The sequence below is a fragment of the Petromyzon marinus genome, chromosome 37 (assembly GCF_048934315.1).
Source record: "Petromyzon marinus isolate PM22_M1 ecotype Great Lakes invasive population chromosome 37, UKy_Petmar_22M1.pri1.0, whole genome shotgun sequence".
NCBI lineage: Eukaryota > Metazoa > Chordata > Hyperoartia > Petromyzontiformes > Petromyzontidae > Petromyzon > Petromyzon marinus.
The window spans coordinates 21,487,047-21,510,792 of record NC_133703.1 but is presented as its reverse complement, the minus strand read 5'-3'; the positions used below and the strand labels follow the sequence as shown (position 1 = coordinate 21,510,792).

Below are 23,746 nucleotides of genomic sequence, written 5' to 3'. Positions count from 1 at the left end.
CACAGCTGTTCGGCGATTTCTTTTTCAATGTTTTTACGACGAGAAAACTCGAGCCCAGTAGAACATGCCGAAATGTTTCAGTGACCGGGGTACGTCTTTTATCTGAATTTTTATTTAAAGCTTTCGTGACTGCAGTAATTCATATTCTTAGCTCTTTTGGTAAATTCACGTTGAAGGGAAACAATAAAATAATAAAATATATATAAAACAATAAAAATTCTCACGACATCTGATGACGACCGTTTGTGTTATGGTCGAAACGTCGTGAGAATTTTTATTGCTTTATATATATTTTATTATTTTATTGTCTTTTATCTGATTTGATTAACAGTGCCTCGCCATCGTCAGAATGTCAACGGTCCGATGAGCATAAAGGAGGATGTGCGCATCTCCAATTAGCAAGGTTGGCTCCATACGCTGCGAAAGAAGTTCAATAACGTCAACATAGATGTAAAATTTAAGACAAACCACAGCAGTAAGTGCGACTGTGGCCATGCAAGCTAAACTATGGACTATTTAGCAGACCAACTGTTGTTTGTACTCCTTCAATGGAGGGGGGACAGTCAAACTCTATGAACTCTTTCTCTGTCTCGCCTCGTCATGGCCAGCAGCAGACCCTCGACATTTGCATTTAGCTCCTGAACCACATTGCCATTGTGCGCTAGAATAGAATAGCAGTGCCTCGCCATCGTCCATTGCATCGACGACGACTTTAATAATCTTGACTTAAAGCTTCCGTGACTGCAGGAATTCATATTCCTGCAGTCACGGGTGAGTGGGTAGGCAATTTGACTTTACCGAAAATCCCTAAGAATATGACTTTAATAATCTCTGGGCTGAGAAGGCAAAATAGGTATTCACAATATAGAGCGGTGTGCGACTCCAAATTAAGTGAATAGGAATAATAATTCACAACCTTTGGTCATTCCAGTGTCGGATAAAGATCTCCCCATGCTGTGTGGCTCATTGGAGTTGATTAGTTGACAGCCTGTGGTGGTAACCTTCAGCGCTGCTTTGCCACCACAGACATCACGATTTTTCCTTTTCCACAATCGATAAATCGTGAATAGTTTGCAGTCCCTACTCTCTCTCTCTTGGCGACTTGTCCAAACGCGCACGTGTGTTCACCGTCTGCGATTTTCTCATTGCGCCTCCTGCTACCCGCCTCGCAGATGGCAATGAGGCGGCAGTTGTCGTGCTGGTAGTTTCTTCCATTTGAGAAAAAAAAAATCCTCCTCTCCAGGTCAGGCCACGGCGCACTTACGTACAAAATAAAAATAAAAAAATACCCCTTGCATTTTGAAAGAGGGAAAATGTTTTGCAGATATTTGAGGTATTGGTTTTCCTCGCACTACTTTTGGTTTTCAAGTCGGACGCGGACTAACGGACAAAACACCCAGCAGCAAGTCCACAGCAGCTTGATTTCAGGCAATGTCCAGACGTGTATAGTACAGCCAACGCTCGTTTATCCCGAGAGCGAGGATTAAAGTGAGTGCACGGGTTAATTGAATGTAAGCAAGTTGGGGTACGAAAAAGGGGGTTTGCTTACGTGGAGTGCGTCGTCCGCCTGCGTCGTTTCTTAAAGCGCTCGGTTTGAACTTGCCGACGTCCTTGCGGTCACGTGGGCACCGAGTCACCGACCCGATACGAGTGAGGAGCAGCCTCTGGCACGCGGACAAATCACGTGGCTGAGCATGGGTGAAATCCGCAACCGTGGATAATCCACCGCGGATATTTTTTGTTTCCAACATTGCACTCCATTAACTTCATAGCTCGCCAAAAACCGCCTGGCGCCAGCCACACACTCTCTCGCAGGCGGGGTGGTGGAGTCTTTTCACCTGCACAGGGGTCGGCAACCTGCGGCTCCATAGCCGCACGCGGCTCTTTACGGACTGCCGTCGTCACGTAACGCGTCTACGGCACGTACCGAGATGCATTGCGGCTCTTGAATTGTTGAGGTTTGTACCTCTCGTTGTTTGTTATTTCGGTTGCCGACCCCTACACCTGAAGACCCATCGCCACGGCGACCCCTTGACCCTGTCGTCATCCGTGCCCCGCCGCCCCCCTCCCCCACCCCCCCCCCCTCCAGGCTGGAAGTTTGGCGTGGCGCACGGCCGCTCGGGCATCTTCCCGGCCGACTACGTGCAGCCGATCGCCCCGCCGGACTTTGCGATCTCGCAGCCGGAGCCGCGCCACGAGGAGAGCTGGACACCCCCGCCCATGCACGTGGCGCAGTCGGGCGCCGTGGCCGTCGCCATCGCGTCGGCCCCGGCCGCGACGGCGATCAGCCAGAGGGCAGAGAGCTCCAGCAGTCGCTCGAGGGTAAGAGTCGGGGGGGGGGGGGGGGCGGCGCTATCGGGCAGCAGTGTTGACCCTTTCACGACCGGGTCGATCCCCGTCCATTGTTTGAGACTCGTCGATGTTCTCCTGCTGTGCTGATTGTTTCACGCTGCTGCCCAATGTAGATTTCAAACAGGCTGTTAGGGCAAGTGCTGTTAGCCAGGGCCTTTAAAGCCTGAAGCACGTGCAAACATGCACACGTGATATGCCTGCTTGCTGCTGCCATCTAGAGACAACATCTGGAAAATAACGAAAATTAAAGAACAAAAATTGTATTTTACCAGGTAAGGCTCATTGAACTGTACAGCTTTTTTTGAGAAACGACCTGGCTGCAATCATGATAGCTCAACGAAGTGGCATATCACGTGGAAATGTATAGCCGCCAAATACTCCAAACGCACGTTGATTCGAAAAATCCATGCGACCACGGGGAGAACATGCAAACTCCAAATATACAGCAGGTGCCATGGTCGGGATCAACCCCACGACCTCCTGTATACCTGACGCGCTTGCGTGCGGGGATGGAATTCCTTTCCAGCTCAGACCCCGCCTGCTTGCCCTTCGCCACGTATATAACCTCTTGTCATGGCTCGTTGTGTTCTTCCTGATTCGGCAGTTCCACTGCTGGATTATTTTTTCTGCCCGAGGACGACCGCTTGTGTTGCGATCGAAACGTCGTGATATATTTTATTGTATTTTTCTACCTACGTGACTTTACCGAAAGAACCAAAGAGTACAGACGAGGTAGTGAACATCTCACAGCCACCGTGGTGCCCCTTGACATTGCACACAAGGGTCATGGCAGCATTCCCGCCGAACGTTTTTTTGCCAAAAATATAAATTAAGTTTATAGAGTTTATTGTAAACAGTGACTGGTCGCAGGGTAGATTTACTGTGAAAGAAAAAAAAACGCATGGCTGTGAAAGGGTTCATTCTTTTAAATTATTTATTGACAAAAATATTAGTCGATGGAGCGTTCATTATTTTAATCAGTGGCGATCATGAAGGGAACTAAAATCATTTCGCATGAGCATAACTTTTCTCACCGGAGACCAGAGCACGGCTACAAGGAGACGAGGTTAACCCTGCTCAATGAAGATGCACACTTAGGATAATTTGGTGACGTTATTAAATAGATTTGCACATTGGCTGAGCTGATCATATTTTGGCGGGGGGGAACAACTCCGTGCCCCTCGCACCAAGCTTCGATAACTAAGAAAGTGTTGCACATGTTTGACTTCTTGAGTCAACTCAACTTAAGAGTGTCACTAAATGAAATCCACAGACCGAGACCCACTCGTGAGCCTTCCCGGCCTTCATAGGTGCACGGTAATGCCCCTTACCCACGCAGTCTGTATGGCTATACGGGGGATCTTTGCCTTCGTGTGCGCCCACAGAGCAGTGCCCCAGAGTCCGAGGAGAACCCCTACATGGAAGATCTGGTGGAGACAAACCCTCACATCATGGTGGACTTTGCCAAGAGGCACTTCAGGTGATGCTGCGTTATGTAACGTGTTTAAACCGTCTATCGGTCCCATCATTGGATGAAGGCCTCCCCACGTCATGTCACTCATGGGGATTGTTTGACCATACTTCGCCGTGTTTGTATGTATGCATGTTGAAGTTCTTTCGCAGCGTACGTAGCTAACCGTACTAATCGGAGGTGCGGGGAAGGAAAACAAACTATACACAAAAAGTGGTTCTAAAGAAATTCGTTTTCAAATCGGGCACGGTCAGTGTGGCTTGGTTGGGGGGGATGCCCAGGAATGGTTTGGATATCACCTGCCACTAATGTTAACTGTTGCTGTGAATTGAACTCATGTAGTTGGGTTAATGGTACGGTGCCAACTAAATTGACTCACGTGGTCGTAAAAACACTTAATAAGTTAGAAAGAAGCTGAATGTAAACATTCGAGATTAGATGGCAGTAATAACACAAAGTGTGAAGGACCACATTTTCTGTCAAGGATGAGGCCTATCAGACGTTATTGTATTAATGCTAAATACATGGACGTTGGGAAGTATGGAATATTTCTATAATCTCCGTGCTTATTTATTTACGAATGCCATCTCTGTTAGTCGTTCTACTCATGCGTATTTGTGACCTCTGTGGTGAAGCTACTCTACTCTCTGTGCTATTGACATTGGTTTGATTGTCCTCCCGGTTACATTTGCAATACTATCGTGTCCATCTTCGTCTGCCTATCTCTGTTTCTTTAACCTTCCACTTGATACTAATCTTTAAAGATGTCTCCGAGTTTTCCCCATCATGCCCAGTAATGTATCCAGAAGATTTCAGTTTCCATCATTCTATTAAATATTCACGACGTACAATTATAATTCTGAGGGAGAATTCTATTTTGGGTGAGACACAATGTAGGCTTGACACAAATTGTAAACATAACAACAATAACATACTTGTCACCCCATACGGTTTACCCGTATTCTTGTGCAGGGAAATTGAGTTTTTAGGTCCATATGGCGTACAGTCGTTTCAATACCGGCAATTGTTTTTTTTATTTGTTTGTGTTTCTCCATTGTGATGGGACTTTTAGGATGAACGTTGAGATTTATAAGGGCACGGGGTGACCAATAAGGTTGAATTGGTCTGTAATAAGGTAGGGCACTGATAAGGGGTTGACAGGTATGTAGTAGTAATAATAATGATTGGATCTGTGCGAGATTTTCCATTGAACAACCGGTGGACCTGTGGCCACCACAAACTCGAAACTTCCATCTTTTGAAAGGGCCGACTCCAGCCGCTCACTCGCTGTGGATTTGTTCGGGTGACCTTTTGACCCCCCACAGGAAGCCCTTCAACAAGAAGAGCAGAAAGGGCCATGAGTCCATGTCTCCGGCAGACATGGTGGTGTTCAGCAGGGTGAGGCCACGCACACCACGGACTCGCACCCACCGTACCTTCTCAGACACACAGAGGAGGTCACGGGTGAGTCCAGGACTGCCCAAAGGGAGGGTGGTGGTGGTGGAAGAGGTGTGTGGCCTTAAGGGGGCAATTTCTGCAGGAATCTCTGTTTAGCCCTAGGTGAGTGACTCACCAAATGAGTGACTGATGTTAATTCTATTAATGTTGTTGACATGAGATATCCTCACGAACGATGCACTCGTTACCTGCGTCGTTTGCAATCTGTCGAGTGCTGCTCATAATCTGAAATTTGAAAAAAACAATTACCACGATGCCGAGTTTAAAATTCATTATAAATAAATTGCCCCTGCATGATTACAGCCGGGCCAGCATCGCTCTTGGAACCGGCATGAAAGCCCTGAAGGACGTAAAAAAACGTCCCAATAAATGTGCTGCGGCGAACACACCCGGCGGTAGCTCTCTGCGTCCTCGCGGGTTTTTTATTTATTTTAACACCCTACTTTAGAAAATGAATCTCGAGGGAAATCCCCCGTGCGTGTTCCGCAGAACCCGATCCAGGATTCACTCATCGACATCAAGGACAGCAACCTCAACAAGCAGGCGGTGGAATCCTTTCAGAGTGAGTGGTTGACCGGTAACGGAACGGAAACCCAGGGCTTGAGTTCGAAAAAAATGTGCCCACGTTTATGTTGACGGTGTGTAACGTGCGTCCCAACGTTAAGTAATCGTGCCCGCACATTGCCTCAATAAAAAAAATATATTTTAAAAAACGTATCCACGCTTTTGTTTACCTCCCTTCATCCAGCAGTGCACTGACAATGTCCTATACATCATAACATTTCAAAAGATATAACAAAAATAAATAACGCCGTCACGATGAGAACATATTGCGTCGTCGCTCCGTTGGTGTCGCACGCAGCGCTTCATTTTATCGCTGTTGGTGAGATGTGTGCTTAGCTTGCGCTGTGCGTGTGTACCTCTACCCCACGCACAGCCATCATGAGGTTCATGGGAGACTTGCCGCCCAAGGGATCCGACGCGGAGTGTGTGTACAGCCTGCTGCGGGTGAGTTTTTGCGCGATCACCGGGACAGTGACGTGCCATTGCGGCGACACATTTTGCCCAGCCGTTGTTGCAGAGGTCTCCGGTTCGAATCCAGCGGCTGCCCTTTTTCTTCGAGTGTGTTCCCCTCGTTTAGATGTTTTGACGTGCGTCTTGATTTTATTGGTAGGACTACCTTCGCTTAATTTATACAGTAAAGTATTGCGATGGCCCCTTTCGTGGGAGAGAGTTTTTACTCAAAAATTTGATGGAATGGAATGGAAAAAATGAATGCCACTACGGGCCGCCTGCCTCTCTCACGATTGTCGCCCAATAACCCCCCGAACGTCGTCCGCGAGAGTTGGCCATCGTGGCTACAAATTTGACAATTTTTGAAAATGACACCGCAAAGGATTCATTTTGGATTACACGCAGCAGCAGCAATCATCACCCCCCTACTGGCAGATTAATGCTCGCTTGCAGGCCAGGTGCTGAGTCACGTTGTTGCCGCACAGGGACAGCTGCTACTGCGGGGTTGTGCTCCTTCAAACGTGTTGAGTTTTAACTGTGCAGAGCGTTGAGTGCGAACTTCCTCGTGCACCCGACTTTTCACTCCTTCATGGAATTGACCAAAGATCGCAATGGCAGGATTCTCCTGAAAAGTATTCTTCAATCTCGGAGAGGCTTCCCCCCCCCCCTCCTCGGGTAAATAAAGCGCATTTTGACTATTTACTGTTGTTGTGCACGCACAGACTTGGGTTAACGTGGCGCGCGTGCGTTGTGTGCCCTGGCAGTATGGGCATCAGGACGTGTTGAAGGATGAGATCTACTGCCAAGTCATCAAGCAGGTCACCAACAACCAAAGCAACAAGCCGTAAGACGCACGCACGCACGCCGAGACGCGCGTATCCCCAAACCCCTTGCGCGACACCTCGCACGGGCGAAACGCCGACTCTCTCGGACGTGAGGAAACCGAAAGGAGTTGGAGCGTTTCGGGGGGAAAAAAAAAGTGCCCAAAAAGTAGGGGGCAAATAGATAACGACGCATCGAATCGTCACTTAATACAGTTTGTTATTTCATAATTCTTGTTCGTTTGGATTGACAGAGTGCCCCGTGCATGTTGTACGTATGTTGAACTTCTTTCGCGCCGTACGTGCTAATCGGAGTGTCCGAACGCGGTCGTCGTTTGCCGCCGGTGACGACCCCCTTTGGGCGTCCGTGCAGGGACAGCGCCCAGAAGGGCTGGCGGCTGCTCTACATCCTCACGCCGTACTTCAAGTGCACGGACGTCCTCAAGCCGTACTTGATCTCGTATCTCCACGGCCTGGCCAGCAAGCCCTCCCCCTTCCAAGGTACGCCGCAAGCCCGCCATGCATGCGGGGGGAGCAGGGAGGCAGGGGGGGGGGGGGTCGCTCCATGCCAATGGATCCCCATTGACAGTGCAGCACCCTGCCGGAAGGGGTCGCCGCAGTGGCAAAATGTGAACTCCCTCGCCTGGTATCCAGGAGGTCGTGGGTTCGATCCAGATCCGGACGCCTGCATATTTAGAGTTTGCATGTCTCTCTCCCTCTCCCCGTGATCGTGTGGATTTATATCCTGGTCCTCTGGTTTTTCCTTCCACATTTAGAATCGTAGAATCAACATCACCCGTTTGGAGTGTTTGGCTACTATACATTTCCATGTGATAAGCCACTTTGTTGAGCTTTCATTTGTAGCCAAGTTCACTTCTGAAAAGGAGCTATACAGCTCAGTGGACCTTAACCTGCTAAATAAAAACTACTTTCGTTGTTAATTGACTCATTACTCTTGTCTCGTCACGGTCGGTTGTGCCGAGGTCCCTGGTGGGGGGGGGGGGGTGTCGGGAAAGCATCACGCACATTGTACGGATTATGTAACTCTTTCAAATGCTTGCTTGATAGGAAGCTGACCGGGGTAGCTGCCAGGGTAAATACGTTTCATATCAATTTTGATTTAAAGCTTTCGTGACTGCAGGGATTCATATTCTTGGTTCTTTCGGTAAAGTCACATAGAAGGGAAACAATAAAATAATCAAAATATTATATTTTTAGAAGGGAAACAATAAATAATATTTTTATTATTTTATTGTTTCCCTTCTACCTGACTTTACCGAAAGAACCAAGAATACGTTTCATATAGTCGTCTTTTTTTGCTCAGCCCTTTGCGTGCCCGCGTGTTGCCACACGTGTGCCCACGAGTGCCCGTGGTGATCCCCATGTGCGTCTTCGTGTGCCCCCCGTGTGCCCGCGCAGGAATGGCCAAGGTGTGCGAGGAGCAGCTCCAGCAGACGCTGCTGTGCGGCGGGCGGCGCAGCGTGCCCAGCGAGGTGGAGCTCGTCGCCATGATGGTACGACGACGACGGCGGCTCAGGAGGAGGAGGGAGGATCGCGATTGCGAGAGTCCCCGGCCACTCGGGTCTCACCTGAGTGGTTCCGTTTTCCTGATGCCTCTTTAATGGGGCCGAGATGGTTTTGTCTGGACGCAATTGCTAATTCGGCTCGAGTCTTGTCATCTTGTCATCTTGATGCAGCGGTGGGGGTTTTAGGGTTCATCGTCACAAACCGAGTGGTTGGTGATCGGCGTTTTCTTTTCCAGTCGGGAAGGAACTCAAAGAGGCAGCTCTTCAACCTGCCCGGTGGCATCGACAGGTTCTTCAAAGTGAAGACTTCAACGGTGAGCCCCGCAACACTACTCACGCACGCGGCCCTTCCCTGTGCCTACGGCCGGACGAAGAGCGACTTACGAGTAGGCGTCCAGGTCACATGGCCGGGGGACGTGGCTTTAGCTGATGTGCGGACGGTTGCTTCAGTGGTTCACTATCTGGGCTCCTGTGGAGACCCATAGACTCACAGAGACCTATTGGCTATCACAGAGACCCACAAACCTGCATAGAGACCCACAGAGACACCCATAGGCTCACATACAGACTGACAGGGTTTCCGAGGGAGACATTAAATCCCACAGGTTTTTCAGTGGGATCGGCGATCAGGCGCCTCCTCGGAATATTGGTGTTCGCTCCAGATCTGTCATCGCCATTTACCGGAGGCGCTGAAGCCGAAGCCTATGAGGAGCTGGTGCTGTGTTCGTGAGCGGTCGGGCGCGAGCGGCACCCCACGTCTTTGTGGGGCGCGGCTAGAGCTGGTGCTGCTGGTGCTGCTGGTGCTGCTGGTGCTGCTGGTGCTGCTGGTGCTGCTGGTGCTGCTGGTGCTGCTGGCGCTGCTGGCGCTGCTGGCGCTGCTGGCGCTGCTGGCGCTGCTGGCGCTGCTGGCGCTGCTGGCGCTGCTGGCGCTGCTGGCGCTGCTGGCGCTGCTGGCGCTGCTGGCGCTGCTGGCGCTGCTGGCGCTGCTGGCGCTGCTGGCGCTGCTGGCGCTGCTGGTGCTGCTGGCGCTGCTGGTGCTGCTGGCGCTGCGTGCGCCATCACGGCGGGGGAAGCTGCCAGAGGTCGCCGGCTCGCGTACTGCAGGTCGCGTGTGGCGGGGCATGAAGTGTGCGCGCTCCCACCTATGTCAAGACGTCGAGGGCAGCGTGGAAGAGGAGGAGGGGGGATGTGGCGGCTCGCCGGAGCTTCCTTTAACGGAGGCCCCTTATGCCAGCAGTGGCGCGCGCAAGCAAGCAATTGCAGGGCTGCACCTTTACCGTTTAAACTGGCCGAGCACGATTTTACCACCACGGCTAGAGGGGGGGGGCATGGGGCCAGTGGGCACGGAGGAAGCGGTGCTGGGCCGTGAGCCGCGAGTCGGTGTCGTGGGACGCAGGTGGCCCTGGACGTGCTCATGGAGCTGTGCAAGGAGATGGAGCTTAGCAACCCTCAAGCGGCGCAAGAGTACGCCATCATCGCCCTGTGCAACAGCGGTGAGAAGTCCCCACAATGCCCCCCAACGCCCCCCAGTCCCCCCGATCCCCACACCCCCCGCGGCTCATCCCATCCGACTTGATGTGGGGGTGGCGACAAACGAATCCTTTTGTTCGTCATTATCCACGCATTTTACTCCTTTTATCCGTAATGGACGTCATTGGTCACGATCACTCCACCGCTGGATGAAGGCCTCCCCCCACCCCCCAAGCCCTCGCCACCTCTCGCCGGGGGGCAGCGTTCTGTCGCGGGCGCCCTTCGTCGTTGGCGTCGACTGCCGGAGCCATCCATTTGCCCCTCTTGAGCGACGCGCGCCGCCCCAGCAAACCTTTAGGCTCCTTAACAGTCGTCAGTATCGGTTGTCTCGTCCGACTTCAACCGCTCCGCTCGTGGCCCGCGGACAGGTTCCTTCAAGAAGCCGCTGCTCAAGCGCGAGTACGTGATGGACGTGGTGGCCGAGGCGGAGAAGATCGACCCGGCCTTCAGCTTCTGGATCAAGCGTGTGGTCTGGGGCCAGCCGCTGGTGCTGTCCAACAGCCTCTACATCACGATGCACTTCAACCAGGTGTGGCGGGAGACCCGGCCACGCACCACACGCTCGCAGGCCTGGACGCTCGCCCATGGGTGGGGCTATGGGGAAGGTTGGGGGCGGGGTTATTAGGAAGGGTAGTGGGGTTATTAGGAAGGGTGGGGGGCTATGGGGCAGCTTGGGGGCGGGGTTATGAGGAAGGGTGGGGGGGGCTATAGGGAAGGGGTGGGGGGGGCAGTGAAGAAGGGTGGGGGCCTCACCCCGTTTCAGCCCTTGCCAACCGCCCTGTTCCGCGTCGTTGTGCCACTGTCTGCCTCCAGGTGCGCCGCGACTTCACGATGGGCCACCTGCTGGCGCTGCCTTCGGGCCGGCCTACGGAGCAGCATCTGAGCATGGTGGCGCGCATGGCCGCGCTGCAACACCGTGCCAAGGAGGACCGGCAGCCCCCGAGCCAGTGAGTGCCCCCCCCCCTGCCCTCCGCCACCTGCGCGGTCGGAGCGGGGGCTCGTCCGAGTCGGCACGATCGCTCGTCGCTGACGGCCGCATGTTGCGCTCCTGCAGGAAGGACATGGAGTCCTACATCCCAACCATCTGGTTCCGGTTGCAGTCTCTGTCCAACTGGCAGAGCCTCATCTCGCAGCAGCTCAATGACGTGCACGGCATGAGTGCCCTTCAGGCCCGGACCACCTTCCTAGGTGAGTGGAGATCCCTCCAGATGGCACTAGACCAGAGGGTGAGCAACTAACAGATCACACTAGACTGGGTGGGCGAGTGGGTCTCCTCGACATTTCACGATACCGTCTAGGTGAGCGAGTGTTCACTGGATTGCACTTGACTGAAGGGCGAGTCTCCGCCACTTTACAGGAGACTGTGTAGGCAAGCAGCCTATAGGTTACGCTGCATTGGTGGAAAGTTATTCTCCAGATTTCACTCGACTGGGTGGGTGCGAAACTTCCCGATTACGTTCGACTAGAGGGTATCCTCGGATTTCGCGAGGCAGGACGAGCGAGCCTCCTCCAGACAAGACTGGTTACGTTGTGTGGTTTTTTGTCCGACGTTGTGAATGGCCAGGTAGCGTCACGAATGTTAGACGAGCCATACTGGCTCCATCCAGGCAATCTTGAAAAGGTATCAAAAGCCGGTACGATTTCTGAATCCAATGAGAAGTGTCGGTACGTTCCTGTGCCAACAATCAGTTAAGCAATTTAAACCTTATGGCGGTACCCCGGGGTACCATAGCACATCCGGCTCTCGCATAATATCCGTGATGCAGTCATTTTTAGTCCGATGGTCGGCGATGCGGCAATCGACTCATCTCGACGAGCTGTACACGATGCACCATCGTGGTGCGTACAAGCGTTCAGGGGTTCAGCGCAATAGTCCTCGCTGCGTTTCGACATCGTGGAGTAGCACCGATTTCTGATTGATTGGTACCCAAGTCGTGGAGTTAAGTACACCCCTGGGAAAAATAGTGTCCCAGAAATAAAATATTTAATTGCCTCGGCCATTTTGTATTATTTGGTACCCCAGGGTACCGCCATAAGGATCAATTCCTAAAAAGCATTTAAGTTAGTGCTGCTGCCCCCCCCCCACAATAGCTTGCAGGTTTTAAACCGTAATGTGATTCCAAAGCCAGTATTGTGAATGCCATGTGTGAAGTTTGACCAAAAGTGGCACCGCTTATTGCGTGCCTTCTCTTCGACTCGGCCCTCCAACAACACCGAGTGCTTGTCCCTCCCCGCCCGTCTCTCTCCTTCTGCTCCTCCCTCTGCTCGCCATCCGCCCGCAGAAAAGATGAGCACCCTACCCCTGTTCGGCTCCAACTTCTTCAACGTGAAGGGCAGCGGAATCCCCCCGTGCCTGGGGGCCGTGAACCTCAAGGGGCTGCAATTCGTCAAAATCGAGAACGCGGTGCGTGCCCTCCTGGGTCACGACACGCGACCTCGGCCGCCGCGGCGCCAGCGTAGCATGGCCGTGTGGCCTCGTGTGTTTTGGGGGAGGGGGCAAGAGTGCCGTGCAACATCTGCTATGGGGTGTTGTCACATTTACTTAATCCCCTCCACACCTTCCAGCTGCGTTTTCGTGTCCGGTTGATGCTTTGATGTCAGTATATTCCTATAGTTCGAGGTACAATGATTTACCCACGCCAACCTAAACCCCACGCCCCCCGCCCCCTCCTCCCCAAACTGCCGTCGCCTGCTTCGTGATTCGATAGATTTGCTTCCATAACGCCTCTAGATTTCATTCAAAATTTAAGCTATGTCTCGCGCGGCTCTGCAATGGGTCAGGTGACCACGTTGTTACATGGTGCATATACGACTCCCAAGTATCAATTGTCATACACGCACGATTCAGTACGTATATCGCAAGCACAACAATATCAGTCAACGATTCATTACATCGTTGCACCTTTAGCTGCTACGTATTTGTCAGTTTGGCCCAAGCGCTGCCATGAGTTTGTGCAGGACCGCAGACGATGATTGTCTCCTCTTTTGCTTCGCCAGGAGCCCTTCAACATCATGCACCTGCGAGACATGAACTCCGTCAAGGCCCTGCCGCCGACCAAGTCCATGAGTCCGCAGCTCGAGATCATATCGGGGAACCAGAGCTCCCGCAAGACGACCGTCTTGGATGTCCAGCATGTAAGGGCCAACCGCGGAGCCGACAGCCATTCGTAACCGGACACGATGGGAACACACGTGCGGGTGGTTCACGAGTAGTGGCTGCGGGCGCACAAAGGCGCGCGCTGGTCACAAACCAGCGGCAAGGCACGACTCCCGTCACACGCGTGGCGTCACGAGGCGTCACGTGGCGTGGCGTCGCGTGGCGTCACGTGGCGTGGCGTCGCGTGGCGTCACGTGGCTGGCCGCCGCGTTGCACGAGCCTTCGAGTTGGCGGTCAAGACGAGGCTGAGAGCATTGTACATTCAACGTGGTGGTCTCGTGACACGCACTCAAGAATCTACGGCACCGAAACCCAGGGGGGGTCTCGGCGCTCAGGGTATGGCCACAGCCGCCCCTGGCGAGGCTGTCAATCGTCACAGCCGCTCTCCCTGCTGTGCCCGTGACTTGTCCACATTCGTTCCTCATGGAATTACGAAGCTATGTTTCATCGTTTGTCCAATCCGCAAAGTGACTGTGCAAAAGCGTTCACGAGGGGGCCCGAGTGGCTCAGGAGGTAACAGCACGGAGCTTGCACCCACTGCTGGACGTTCCTGAGTGCAATTGCGAGCAGCTGTCTGTGATTATATTGGATTCACAAGTTTAGCGAGTTGTTCTCAGTTCTTTGTCTGCAAAGAAAAAACAATAATCGTGTAAAAAGTGTTAAATAAGTTTTGAGAAAAAAAAAGTTTGGTGCAGTGTGTGTAGGCAATTGCTCCCCTAGTGTAGGTAAAAATAGGTCAATTAAAGGGATTTCAGAAGTGGTTCGGTGATATCACCTTCCTCGGACACCTCTTACCTGGGAGGAAGAGATTTTGCCATTTGCCACTCAAGTGGTGGTGGTGACACCACGGGCTGGCCTGTACAGTGTCGTTATAGCGCTCGGCAATCCAGGAAAGTCTCACCATGTCAAGACACCTTTTCAGGAGGGTCCTGCCAAGTTTTCGCATGAGTGGGTGATGTTACTTATATGTAAAGCCCCAAGCGAGTACCTTGTAGGAATATTTTGCAGCATTGGGATGTTTGGTCAATACCACTACCATTGTTTTTTTAACTATGGGAGTAAAACTGAGAACGCAATGTCAACCCATGCGGAACAGGGGAAGATAACTTACAAACTCCACGGAGAAAGGCACCCGAGTCAGGGATCGAACCCAGGCCCCTTCTTATTGGGTTGTTATTCTTTCTCCACCCCCGCTGACGTGCCCGCTTTCGGTTCCGTGTGCCCGTAGGCGTTGGAGATGTGCCACAACATGAGCATGCACATGGAAACCATGATGGGGCCACGGAGCTGAGGCGGCGCCTGACCTCGCTGCCGGCGCTTCCTCGGAGCGACAGCCCCGCGACAGCGCTAGCAGCAGCTGTGGCGGCCACATGTGACACACCACGAGACGGTCCACGTGAGAGCACAGGATATCCCACGACAGCCTCTGCCTGGCCATTTGAGAGCCCGTTAAAAATCGATAGCCCACACGCAACAGTACGTGGACAGTCCTCGACAGCCCATGTGAGAGCCTATGGCACCTCATGACGGTCCATGACATATGAGTTATTAGATGTGACAACCCATGTAATAGTCCCAAGACATCTCATCATAGCCCACCACATATCAATGTGTTATACCACGTGACGGCCTAGAACATTGTGCGACAGCCAATATGACATCCCACTTGATAGCCCCGCCGAATGGCCCAGTATTTCTCTGGTGCCAGCTCGTGGATGGCCTTTTTGCTAACAACACTCCCGCTCAGGCCCGAAGGGTCAGACCACATGTACGTTGTACTGTGGGGGCGGCTAGCAGGAGGGGAAAACACTTACTCCGTTTTTTGTTCCAACAGCTGCTTTCGTTCCAACAACCCGAGTTCCCACTGGTACGACCTGCATTGCATTCCCTGATAGCGCACCGACCTGCTCTCAACCCATGAAAATGTTAGAATGTTGCGAACTTCCATTCCAGACGACTCCACGAAAAGTCATTAAGACACAAACCGAATTCATAACCAGGGTCACAATGAATGCAATGGGCTGTTAAGCCCCAGAGTCCACTGTTTTAAACGCACTGGGCAACGCTATAGTGAGTGATATGTACATAATGCTGTAGTGATATTAGATAAACTGTGGAGATACTCCAAAAAAAGTTTCGTGTGGGATTTGGGACTTGCTCAGGGCCACCCCCACCGTTCCTATTGGTCCGTAGCTTCACCAGCTGCTGCCTGCGATCACTGCAGATTACACGTGGGCATCTTCTGCAGCCAAAACAAATGGGATGTTAATTTTGTAAAACTTTTCGAAATATTGTAAATCGATTCCGTTGTACTTCTGAGCACTGACTAGATTCACGCATGAAGCGCCGACACTTAATTAGATAATGTGCCAATTAAAATACTCTGCGTCAGCTATGTGACCTTGTTAACTGTGGGGAGGGGGGGGCCAGAACACAGCCACTGTTAAACTCTAAACATGTTATTTGTTAAAAAGCATGAGTAACGGTGTACTGTCCTTGTCCATCGCGTGTTCCGCTGCACTTACTTCCCCCCCACTGATGCATAAGAGGGAAGGCGGTGACGCTCGTCGGTACCAAAACCTTGTTTTGGTACCGACATTTATTTCACTATTACGAGAATGTAGACCCTGGGGGAACTCGGCCCCCTCGAGAACCCTCTCCTGACCAGCACTACGGCTGGTGCGCGTAGAATCGATGTTAATTGTGCATAGCAGCCGCAGATTTTCAATGTAATCGCGGGTATATTTTGTAGTCAAATCACAATTGTAGAACGATTAAGCAAACGGTCCAACGGGGAATCTGTATATGCCCAAGATATTTTATCCGAATCTACTTCAGCCGCATACCCCTCTCTTAACCGTTGCCTTTCATTAACTCTGCGATGTACGTAAATGTTCTTGACGAGACTGCCGCCGCCCGCGATCAAGACTCGCAAACAGCCCTTGGCAAAAGGAAAGGAAATCTGAATGCAGTTTTTTTAAACTGTGACATCCACAGTCAAAAACAATCGCTGAGCACAGACGTCAACTCTACCTCCTCCTCCTCCCTTCTAACGTGAAAATTAAGTCGATTCGAAAGCGTTAACGTTTCCCGATTGTCTTTTTCTCTCTCCGCATTAATTGAATAACAATTTCGTCACGTGTAGCTTTACTTGGAAATAAAATTGTTTTCACCGTGTGCGGACTCCGGAATGCATTGGCTCAAGATTATGTAAAGGATTCCAGAAATGCTTGTCATGTCTCTGAGCGCTACACTGCGGCGGGGGAGCTTTGTCAATCCCTCCAAAAATGCCGCATGTATACATTGTATCTGTCCCATTGATTTTCCCAAACAACATTTTTACTGAAATAAATGGCAGTTCAAATAAAGTGGTGAATGGCAAAACCCAGTGCCATTCTATCCCCAAGTATTGGCTTTGCAGGTACGTGGGGAGAGTAGTAATAGTAATTAAAAAGAAAGGATACTTCTCAACCGCCTTTCACCCAGAGATCACAAGTCGCTGTACAGCACACGCAGGTTCACAGCAAATGCAATGCAACCCCAAAACAAAGGATTCAAGAGATTTTTTTAAAAAGCCCTTAATATAAGCGCGTCTCAAGGCGCGATGTGAATAGTTGACATCCGTGTCAATCCACTGCTGGATGAGCCCTACCCCCCCCCCCCCCCACGCCGTGTTGGTTGTGGGGGGCTCATCCGGCACTCACGCGTTTCCATCCACATTGTAAACGACGCCATGCGAACACGAGAACAGCAGTCGACAAAGACGACGACGTCGCCGCCGCAGTGAAGAAACCCTGTATTCGTAAAATGCGTCAGCATATAATAAAGTCTTTCGAAAAACACATTTTTTTACGAGGTTGCCAAGAGGAATAAAATAATGACACTACTTACGAAGGACTCTTATTAAATACATTTGGTTCAACTCTGTTTCCAGCACAGCAGTTAACCGGTCAATTTGGCCAAAACGCACACGGAACTGTGTCACCATCAGTTTTCCTTAAGTTAACCTTATCCAGATTAAAACGTTAATTTATCCGATTTAAAAAAAAAAATCTTTATCCGTTTTTAATCTTAAAAAATATAATTTAAGCGGCAATCTTTAGCAGCTAAGTACATTCCATTTGGCACTTGCAATTTTTATTTTATTTCATAGCTGTGCAGCAAACAGTGCTTTTCGTGACGTGTATATAAAATGTCAAAAGGAGTTTCAAAAATACACGACGCAAGGCATGGGCTGAGGGCCACGGTGACCTATGGGGGACTCTGACACCGTGAACAGCCGCAGCGTACGGCAAGCAGCACTGGCCTCCTGTCACAGACCAGTCCATAATAACAATTGCAATATACCTATCCACCAAAGCTTCACAGAGTCCCAAGAGCCCTTTTTTTTTGTTTGTTTGGAACAGTTTCCGTTTTAAGGTGTGCACGTTGAACTTCTTTCGCACCGTACGTAGCCAACCGTGCTAATCGTAGGTGGGGGAGGACAACAAACTGAACACAAAAAACAGTTCTAAAGAAATGTGTTTTCAATCTAGATGTAACAGGTGTGTTGTACCAATATGGGATAAGTGAAACATGCGAGTGTGGAGAAAACCTACAAAGCCTACGACGGGTAGTACTCAACAAAGGTCCGAACAGACAGGTTCGTGAACCCGCACGGCTGTACTGCCATCACATTTTCACTTCACAGCCAAAGCGTGTTTTAATAGCGTGGTAGCTATAGCGATCGTCTCTACGACGGTTCAACAACCCAATGTCAAAGTACATACCATTTTCCCATGGTGGGAGCCAGTGGGCAACCCACATCGGGGGTACCTATTTTATCAACCGTATCAATGATGGTGATTATGACAGGTTTAACGGTAACCTACCGTCGGGGATTTGAACTGGCAACCAAATTGACAGTCAAACATTCTAAACCCCAGCGCGAACCTGGCCTGATACCATGTCAAATGCAACATGTGGCAACCACCGAAACAAATGTTGAGTGGCAGTCCGTACCAATGCCAACGGCCTCTTGCGGAGCCATTGTCCGAGCGTTACATAGTCCTGAGACAGCGGTGAAGATGTCACGTGCCTGGGGCAAGCCACAAGCGGAACGATCCACCTCTGAGCCCGCCAAGAGAAACAATGAGTAAATAACTTGTGACGCGCACAGTATGTGTTCACTCGAACAGGGGGGGAACGACGCAGAGGTGGGGGGAACGACGCAGAGGTGCGAGGAATCATCGACAAGCCACTCAAAGAGCCGTCGCGCCAACAATTGCTAAAGACGTTGAACGCGTGCGTACAAGTGCTGCGATCCTATATGTATATGTATGTAGGTGTTAATGGCCAATTAACGAGTGTTTACATGTTGCGATTAAAGATCACGATTTGATTCAAGGGTCGCTTCTATGTTCACATCGTAGTGAATGCGGTGGCCACTAGTGGCTGCAGCGCTGACAAGAACCCACTGCAGGTATCATAAAAACTTAAACAAAAAAAGTTTTTTACACACGCCATTCTTACACACACCGCGGGTTCAAGAGTCGACGTTCATCGATTCTTTTGGATGCATACTTCCGCCGCTTGCACACGCTTAGGCACAATATTTTGCAACGCTAAGATGCGGTTGCATTTAGGCAGTCGACAGCGTGTGCATGTACAGCCCCTGTTGCCTATACCACTGCTGGAGGAACTCCTCCCCCCACACCGCGCAAGTTGTGCGGGTTGGTTGACCATACTTCACCATGCTGGTCAGTGCGGGTCGGTGAATGTGGGAAGTGCAGTCATCCGAGCACAGTACGGTACAGCAATGGTATTTTTTTGCGCAAATTATCCGTACTTCTATGCAATACAGAGGTGACTGATTACTTCCTCACCACCAAGAGGTTTAGCTTCACAGGGTGGTACCTATTTCATCTACCCTGGGATTCTGATGATTGATGCTTTTGATGCACTTGATAACAATAATGATGATGACTGACAATAAAAGATGCCGGTGATGCTCATGATGTTGGCGATACAATCGACGGCAATGCTAACAAATCTGACGATGCAAATATCCCTTTTCAAACGAAAATAAAAATCTAAGAAAATTTAGTCGAACCCATTCACGCAAAACAAATTCTCACAATGTTGATTTAAAGCTTTCGTGACTGCAGTAATTCATATTCTTAGCTCTTTCGGTAAAGTCACGTTGAAGGGAAACAATAAAATAATGATGACCGTTTGTGTTATGGTCGAAACGTCGTAATAATTTTTATTTTATATTTATTTTATTGTTTCCCTTCAACGTGATTTTACCGAAAGAGCTAAGAATATAAATTCTCACAATGTCCCAAATTACAAGCCACCTCTTCCGATCCGAGGTCGTAAATGAGAATAAAAGCATTTAAAGTCTCGTGATGTGACTGCAGTGTCAGTTGTATACTTCTCAGTATGTCAATTCATGCTCTTGATTGTCACTGCAGTCTTTTTCTCATTACTCAAGCTGCAGGTCATCGTGTTTTTTTTGTCTTTCTGAGGCTAGATTCTCATAAACTCCAGTACTCACAACCCACAATGGGTGCGGGCCTTACCACTTTTACCAATCTTCAGTTCAAATATAAATGTGCTCGTTATACGCAATGAGGTTGTTACAAATTCAGTTGTGTGCCCAAGGATTGGTAAAGCCTGTCCCACATGACGCAGAGAGCGCCGATTCAAAATTTAGATATCGATCCCCGATTGTACACGTGTTGGCCTCATGTATACAGGGAGTGCTAATAAAATTTGCCGCGAAGCACGGCTGCGATTCGATTCAAGAACAGATAATTTTTACGTTTTGGTGAATGTGGCTGCAAGAGTTAGGTGAACCCATCACATGTACGATTCTATGCGATTCAATGCACGTATCGTCGTGAAGTGTCGATATTAATGGAATATCCGACACGTGGTGATGTCCGTACGAATTCAGTTCGCGATCCTTGCGCATGCGCGTACACGCAACTTTCGTGCGTTCCTGACGAAGATTGGCAAACGCTGAAAGCCACACAGGAGCTGCAGATCAGGGAGGCCCCCGTTTCACGCCCGTCTAAGACGCTGCGCCAACCAACCGTCACGTTACGACATCAGCATATTTACAGACTACATCGTCGACGTCCAGTTTAACTCTTCGGCGCCGTAACGCAGCTTGCGCGGTTGGAGCGGTGTCTGGCGGCCACTTCGCCGGAGGCGCGATGCGACGTCTCGTGACCAGCATGTGACGTAATTAGGAAGTCCACACCTGTGAATGGAGAGACAACGTAGGCGACACGCCAATTAATAATTAGTCTGCTTCTCGCCCACGGCCGCGCATACAAAGGGCCGGCGAGGATCACGGCCAGCAGCGGGAATTCCGAACTACACTGGGCGAAGGCTAGTCTCCACACCCAAGGCAACCACCGTCGCTGCGAAACGGTAGAAATGTTACTCACTCCAGAGACGCGATGGGCTGAATCGACCACCGGCAAGTGCGGCACCGTTTTTATAAACGGGGTCTTCATTTAACGCACTTTGTGGCAACGAGTGAATAAACGAATGCTTAATTGAACGATGAAGTGAGTAAACTGAAGGATGAGTCAATGAACGACAATGGGATGGCCGCCCTTCTGTGCCGCACCCACCCCCCCGCCCCCCCCCCTGTAATGCCCTGCACCCGGCCACCAACCCTCCACTGGCCTCTACCTTCACGGTGCTGTCGACGGCGCCGGAGAAGAGGCGTCCACGGGACACGGCGAGCGCCGTCACGCTGCCCTGGTGCCGCACCAGCGTCTGCGTGCAGATCATGTTGTCCATGCTCCACACCTGCACATGCACACAAAGACAAAGGTCACCCCCACGTTTAGCCTCAACAGACTGTTGGGGTCAGTGCCGTTAGAGAGCACCTATGAAAGCCGGCACAACACACGAAGGGGGTGGGGGGTGGTCAGCGGCACGCCCGGCCGCCTTTGTCTCTCCAGTGGTGATGTTTACACATCGCACCGAGTACTCATTTAAGGCTTAGTCAATATAGGGGAGGCCCAGCAACGGCTCAGATATTCGTCACCTATGTGCACACACCACGTGGAGTGGAGCCACGAGATGCATGCACAAATGGACTCACAATAAACTGTGAGACCCAGTATACCAATGACACCCAGCCTAACAGTGACACCCAGCCTAACAGTGACACCCAGCCTCAGTGACACCCAGCCTAGCAGTGACACCCAGCCTCACAGTGATACCCAGCCTCACAGTGACACCCAGCCTCACAGTGACACCCAGCCTAGCAGTGACGCCCAGCCTCACAGTGACACCCAGCCTAACAGTGACACCCAGCCTAGCAGTGACACCCAGCCTCAGTGACACCCAGCCTCACAGTGACACCCAGCCTCACAGTGACACCCAGCCTAACAGTGACACCCAGCCTCACGGTGACACCCAGCCTAGCAGTGACACCCAGCCTAACAGTGACACCCAGCCTAAGTGACGCCCAGCCTCACAGTGACACCCAGCCTCACAGTGACACCCAGCCTAACAGTGACACCCAGCCTAACAGTGACACCCAGCCTAAGTGACGCCCAGCCTCACAGTGACACCCAGCCTCACAGTGACACCCAGCTTCACAGTGACAGCCAGCCTAGCAGTGACACCCAGCCTCATAGTGACACCCAGCCTAGCAGTGACACCCAGCCTAACAGTGACACCCAGCCTCACAGTGACACCCAGCCTCACAGTGACACCCAGCCTAGCAGTGACACCCAGCCTCACAGTGACATCCAGAAATGTATTTGTCACATGTTTTTGATCCTGCCACAGTCTTGTTCACTCCGTCAGCCCAAATGTAACGTTAGCACACCAGCGGCGCGGCGTTGGCGTCGTGGGTCATGGCGCAACGAACGAAACGGAGGGACCCCCCCCCCAACCTGTCCAATTTTGCCCCCCATTTGATAAGCCGAGCACTCTGACCCCTGTGGCCCGCTGGGCCCCGGTGCAGTCGCCAACGCCTGCCCGCTCGATCGCTACGCCACTGCTCTCGCGTCCTCTACAGCTTTGGCCGTGCGCTGGCACCGAAGGTAACCACTGCCACCACAGCCGCTAACGCCGTTGACGCCGCTGCCTCCGCCCGCCACCCACCCTGAGCGAGCGGTCGTAGGAGGCGCTGAACACTTTGGTCTGGTCGGGCGTGGAGATGACGGCCAGGTCGTACACGGTGCCCACGTGCCCCGTCAGGGTGCGGATGCACTCCTTCCGCTCCAGGTCCCACACCTGCATCGCGGCATGAGCACACAAAGACAAAGGTCCCCCCCACGGCGTGTAAGCTTACGTAAACCTGCGGGGGCAGGTGCTGTTGGCGAGCACCTGTTCAGGCCCGCAGGGCACACCGAGGGGGGCTTTGTTAGCCGTCGTCGTGCCCAGCCTCAGTTGTCTCCCCCCAAAAGTGGGTGGGGGTCGTTGAGCGTGTTGGTGGGCGAGCCAGCCAACTTGGTGGCTGAGCAGGTGGGCGTCTGAGCCAACGAACGCTTGGGTCGGCGCGTGAGTGGACTGGTCGGCGAGTGGGTGAGTGGGTGGGCGAGCTGTTCAAGTAGGTGGGCAAGTAGGTAGCTATGACAACAGGGCTGCGGGTGAGTGAGTGGGCAAGCAGATCTGTGCACAAATAGGAAATCGGGTGGGTGGGTGGGTGAGCGGGCGCATGGGCAGACAGGTGAGGCTGAAACCATTTTGGTCACTAAGGAATTGAGGGCAGGTTTGCGAGCGGCTAGGTGGGCGAGCGGGTAGGTGGGCGAGCGGGTAAGTAGGCGGGCGAGCCTCGAGGGTGGACGCACGTGGATGACGTTCTCGTAGGTGCCGCACACGATGTGGTGCGAGGTGACGGCGATGGAGTAGACGCTGCCGCCCGAGGTTTCGAGCACGTGCGCGCACTCCAGCGTGCGGATGTCCCAGATCTTTGAACAAACGCAACGAGCGAGCAGTCACATCACGACGCACGCACTCAGCTCAGTGATTGTTACGCGACGCGCTGGGCCCGATGCCAACTCACTTGGAACACCGCAGTCACAAACCTCACGCCCACCACATCCACGACTTGGCCCCCTCGACCATAACAAGGCCAAAATGGTTTGCTCAAATATTTATTTTTTATTTTTCTTAAGATTCATGCATCTAACTGCACGTTTGAGATTTGAATATTCTAAAATCGTAGGTGCATGTAATCATTACATCCCTGAAAATTATAATAACAAATGCAAATCTCGTTTTCAATGTCTATAGTCGTGGTGGTGATTGTAGTCATGGCAGTGGTGATGGTTGTGGTGGTGGTGGTTATGGTGGCAGTCTGGTAGGAGCCACTGTAGAAGGTGGTAATGATGATGGTGGTGGTAATGACGGTGGTGTTGGTGGTGGAATAACCTCGAAGGTCTCATAAGAGCCACTG

At 51.6% G+C, this 23,746-nt stretch overlaps 2 protein-coding genes across 4 annotated transcripts in view; one reads left to right on the top strand and one right to left on the bottom strand.

Moving 5' to 3' along the window:
* The window catches only part of MYO15B (myosin XVB), a 79,288-nt gene extending 62,782 nt beyond the window's left edge, over positions 1-16,506 (top strand). For both annotated transcript variants that reach the window (XM_076072431.1, XM_076072432.1), the window contains 16 exons: positions 2,090-2,322; positions 3,738-3,832; positions 5,149-5,221; positions 5,771-5,843; positions 6,219-6,289; positions 7,060-7,139; positions 7,490-7,617; positions 8,536-8,630; positions 8,879-8,956; positions 10,039-10,135; positions 10,541-10,701; positions 10,986-11,119; positions 11,227-11,360; positions 12,455-12,576; positions 13,170-13,307; positions 14,558-16,506. In XM_076072431.1, coding sequence (XP_075928546.1) covers positions 2,090-2,322; positions 3,738-3,832; positions 5,149-5,221; positions 5,771-5,843; positions 6,219-6,289; positions 7,060-7,139; positions 7,490-7,617; positions 8,536-8,630; positions 8,879-8,956; positions 10,039-10,135; positions 10,541-10,701; positions 10,986-11,119; positions 11,227-11,360; positions 12,455-12,576; positions 13,170-13,307; positions 14,558-14,620 — 1,775 coding nt within the window. In that variant the 3' untranslated portion in view covers positions 14,621-16,506. The remainder of the gene's footprint in view (positions 1-2,089; positions 2,323-3,737; positions 3,833-5,148; positions 5,222-5,770; positions 5,844-6,218; positions 6,290-7,059; positions 7,140-7,489; positions 7,618-8,535; positions 8,631-8,878; positions 8,957-10,038; positions 10,136-10,540; positions 10,702-10,985; positions 11,120-11,226; positions 11,361-12,454; positions 12,577-13,169; positions 13,308-14,557) is intronic.
* A 602-nt stretch (positions 16,507-17,108) lies between these two features.
* The window catches only part of LOC116949629 (E3 ubiquitin-protein ligase TRAF7-like), a 45,467-nt gene continuing 38,829 nt past the window's right edge, over positions 17,109-23,746 (bottom strand). For both annotated transcript variants that reach the window (XM_032967141.2, XM_032967142.2), the window contains exons 18-21: positions 23,139-23,258; positions 22,450-22,581; positions 21,019-21,138; positions 17,109-20,578 (exon numbers count right to left, since the gene is read on the bottom strand). In XM_032967141.2, coding sequence (XP_032823032.1) covers positions 20,564-20,578; positions 21,019-21,138; positions 22,450-22,581; positions 23,139-23,258 — 387 coding nt within the window. In that variant the 3' untranslated portion in view covers positions 17,109-20,563. The remainder of the gene's footprint in view (positions 20,579-21,018; positions 21,139-22,449; positions 22,582-23,138; positions 23,259-23,746) is intronic.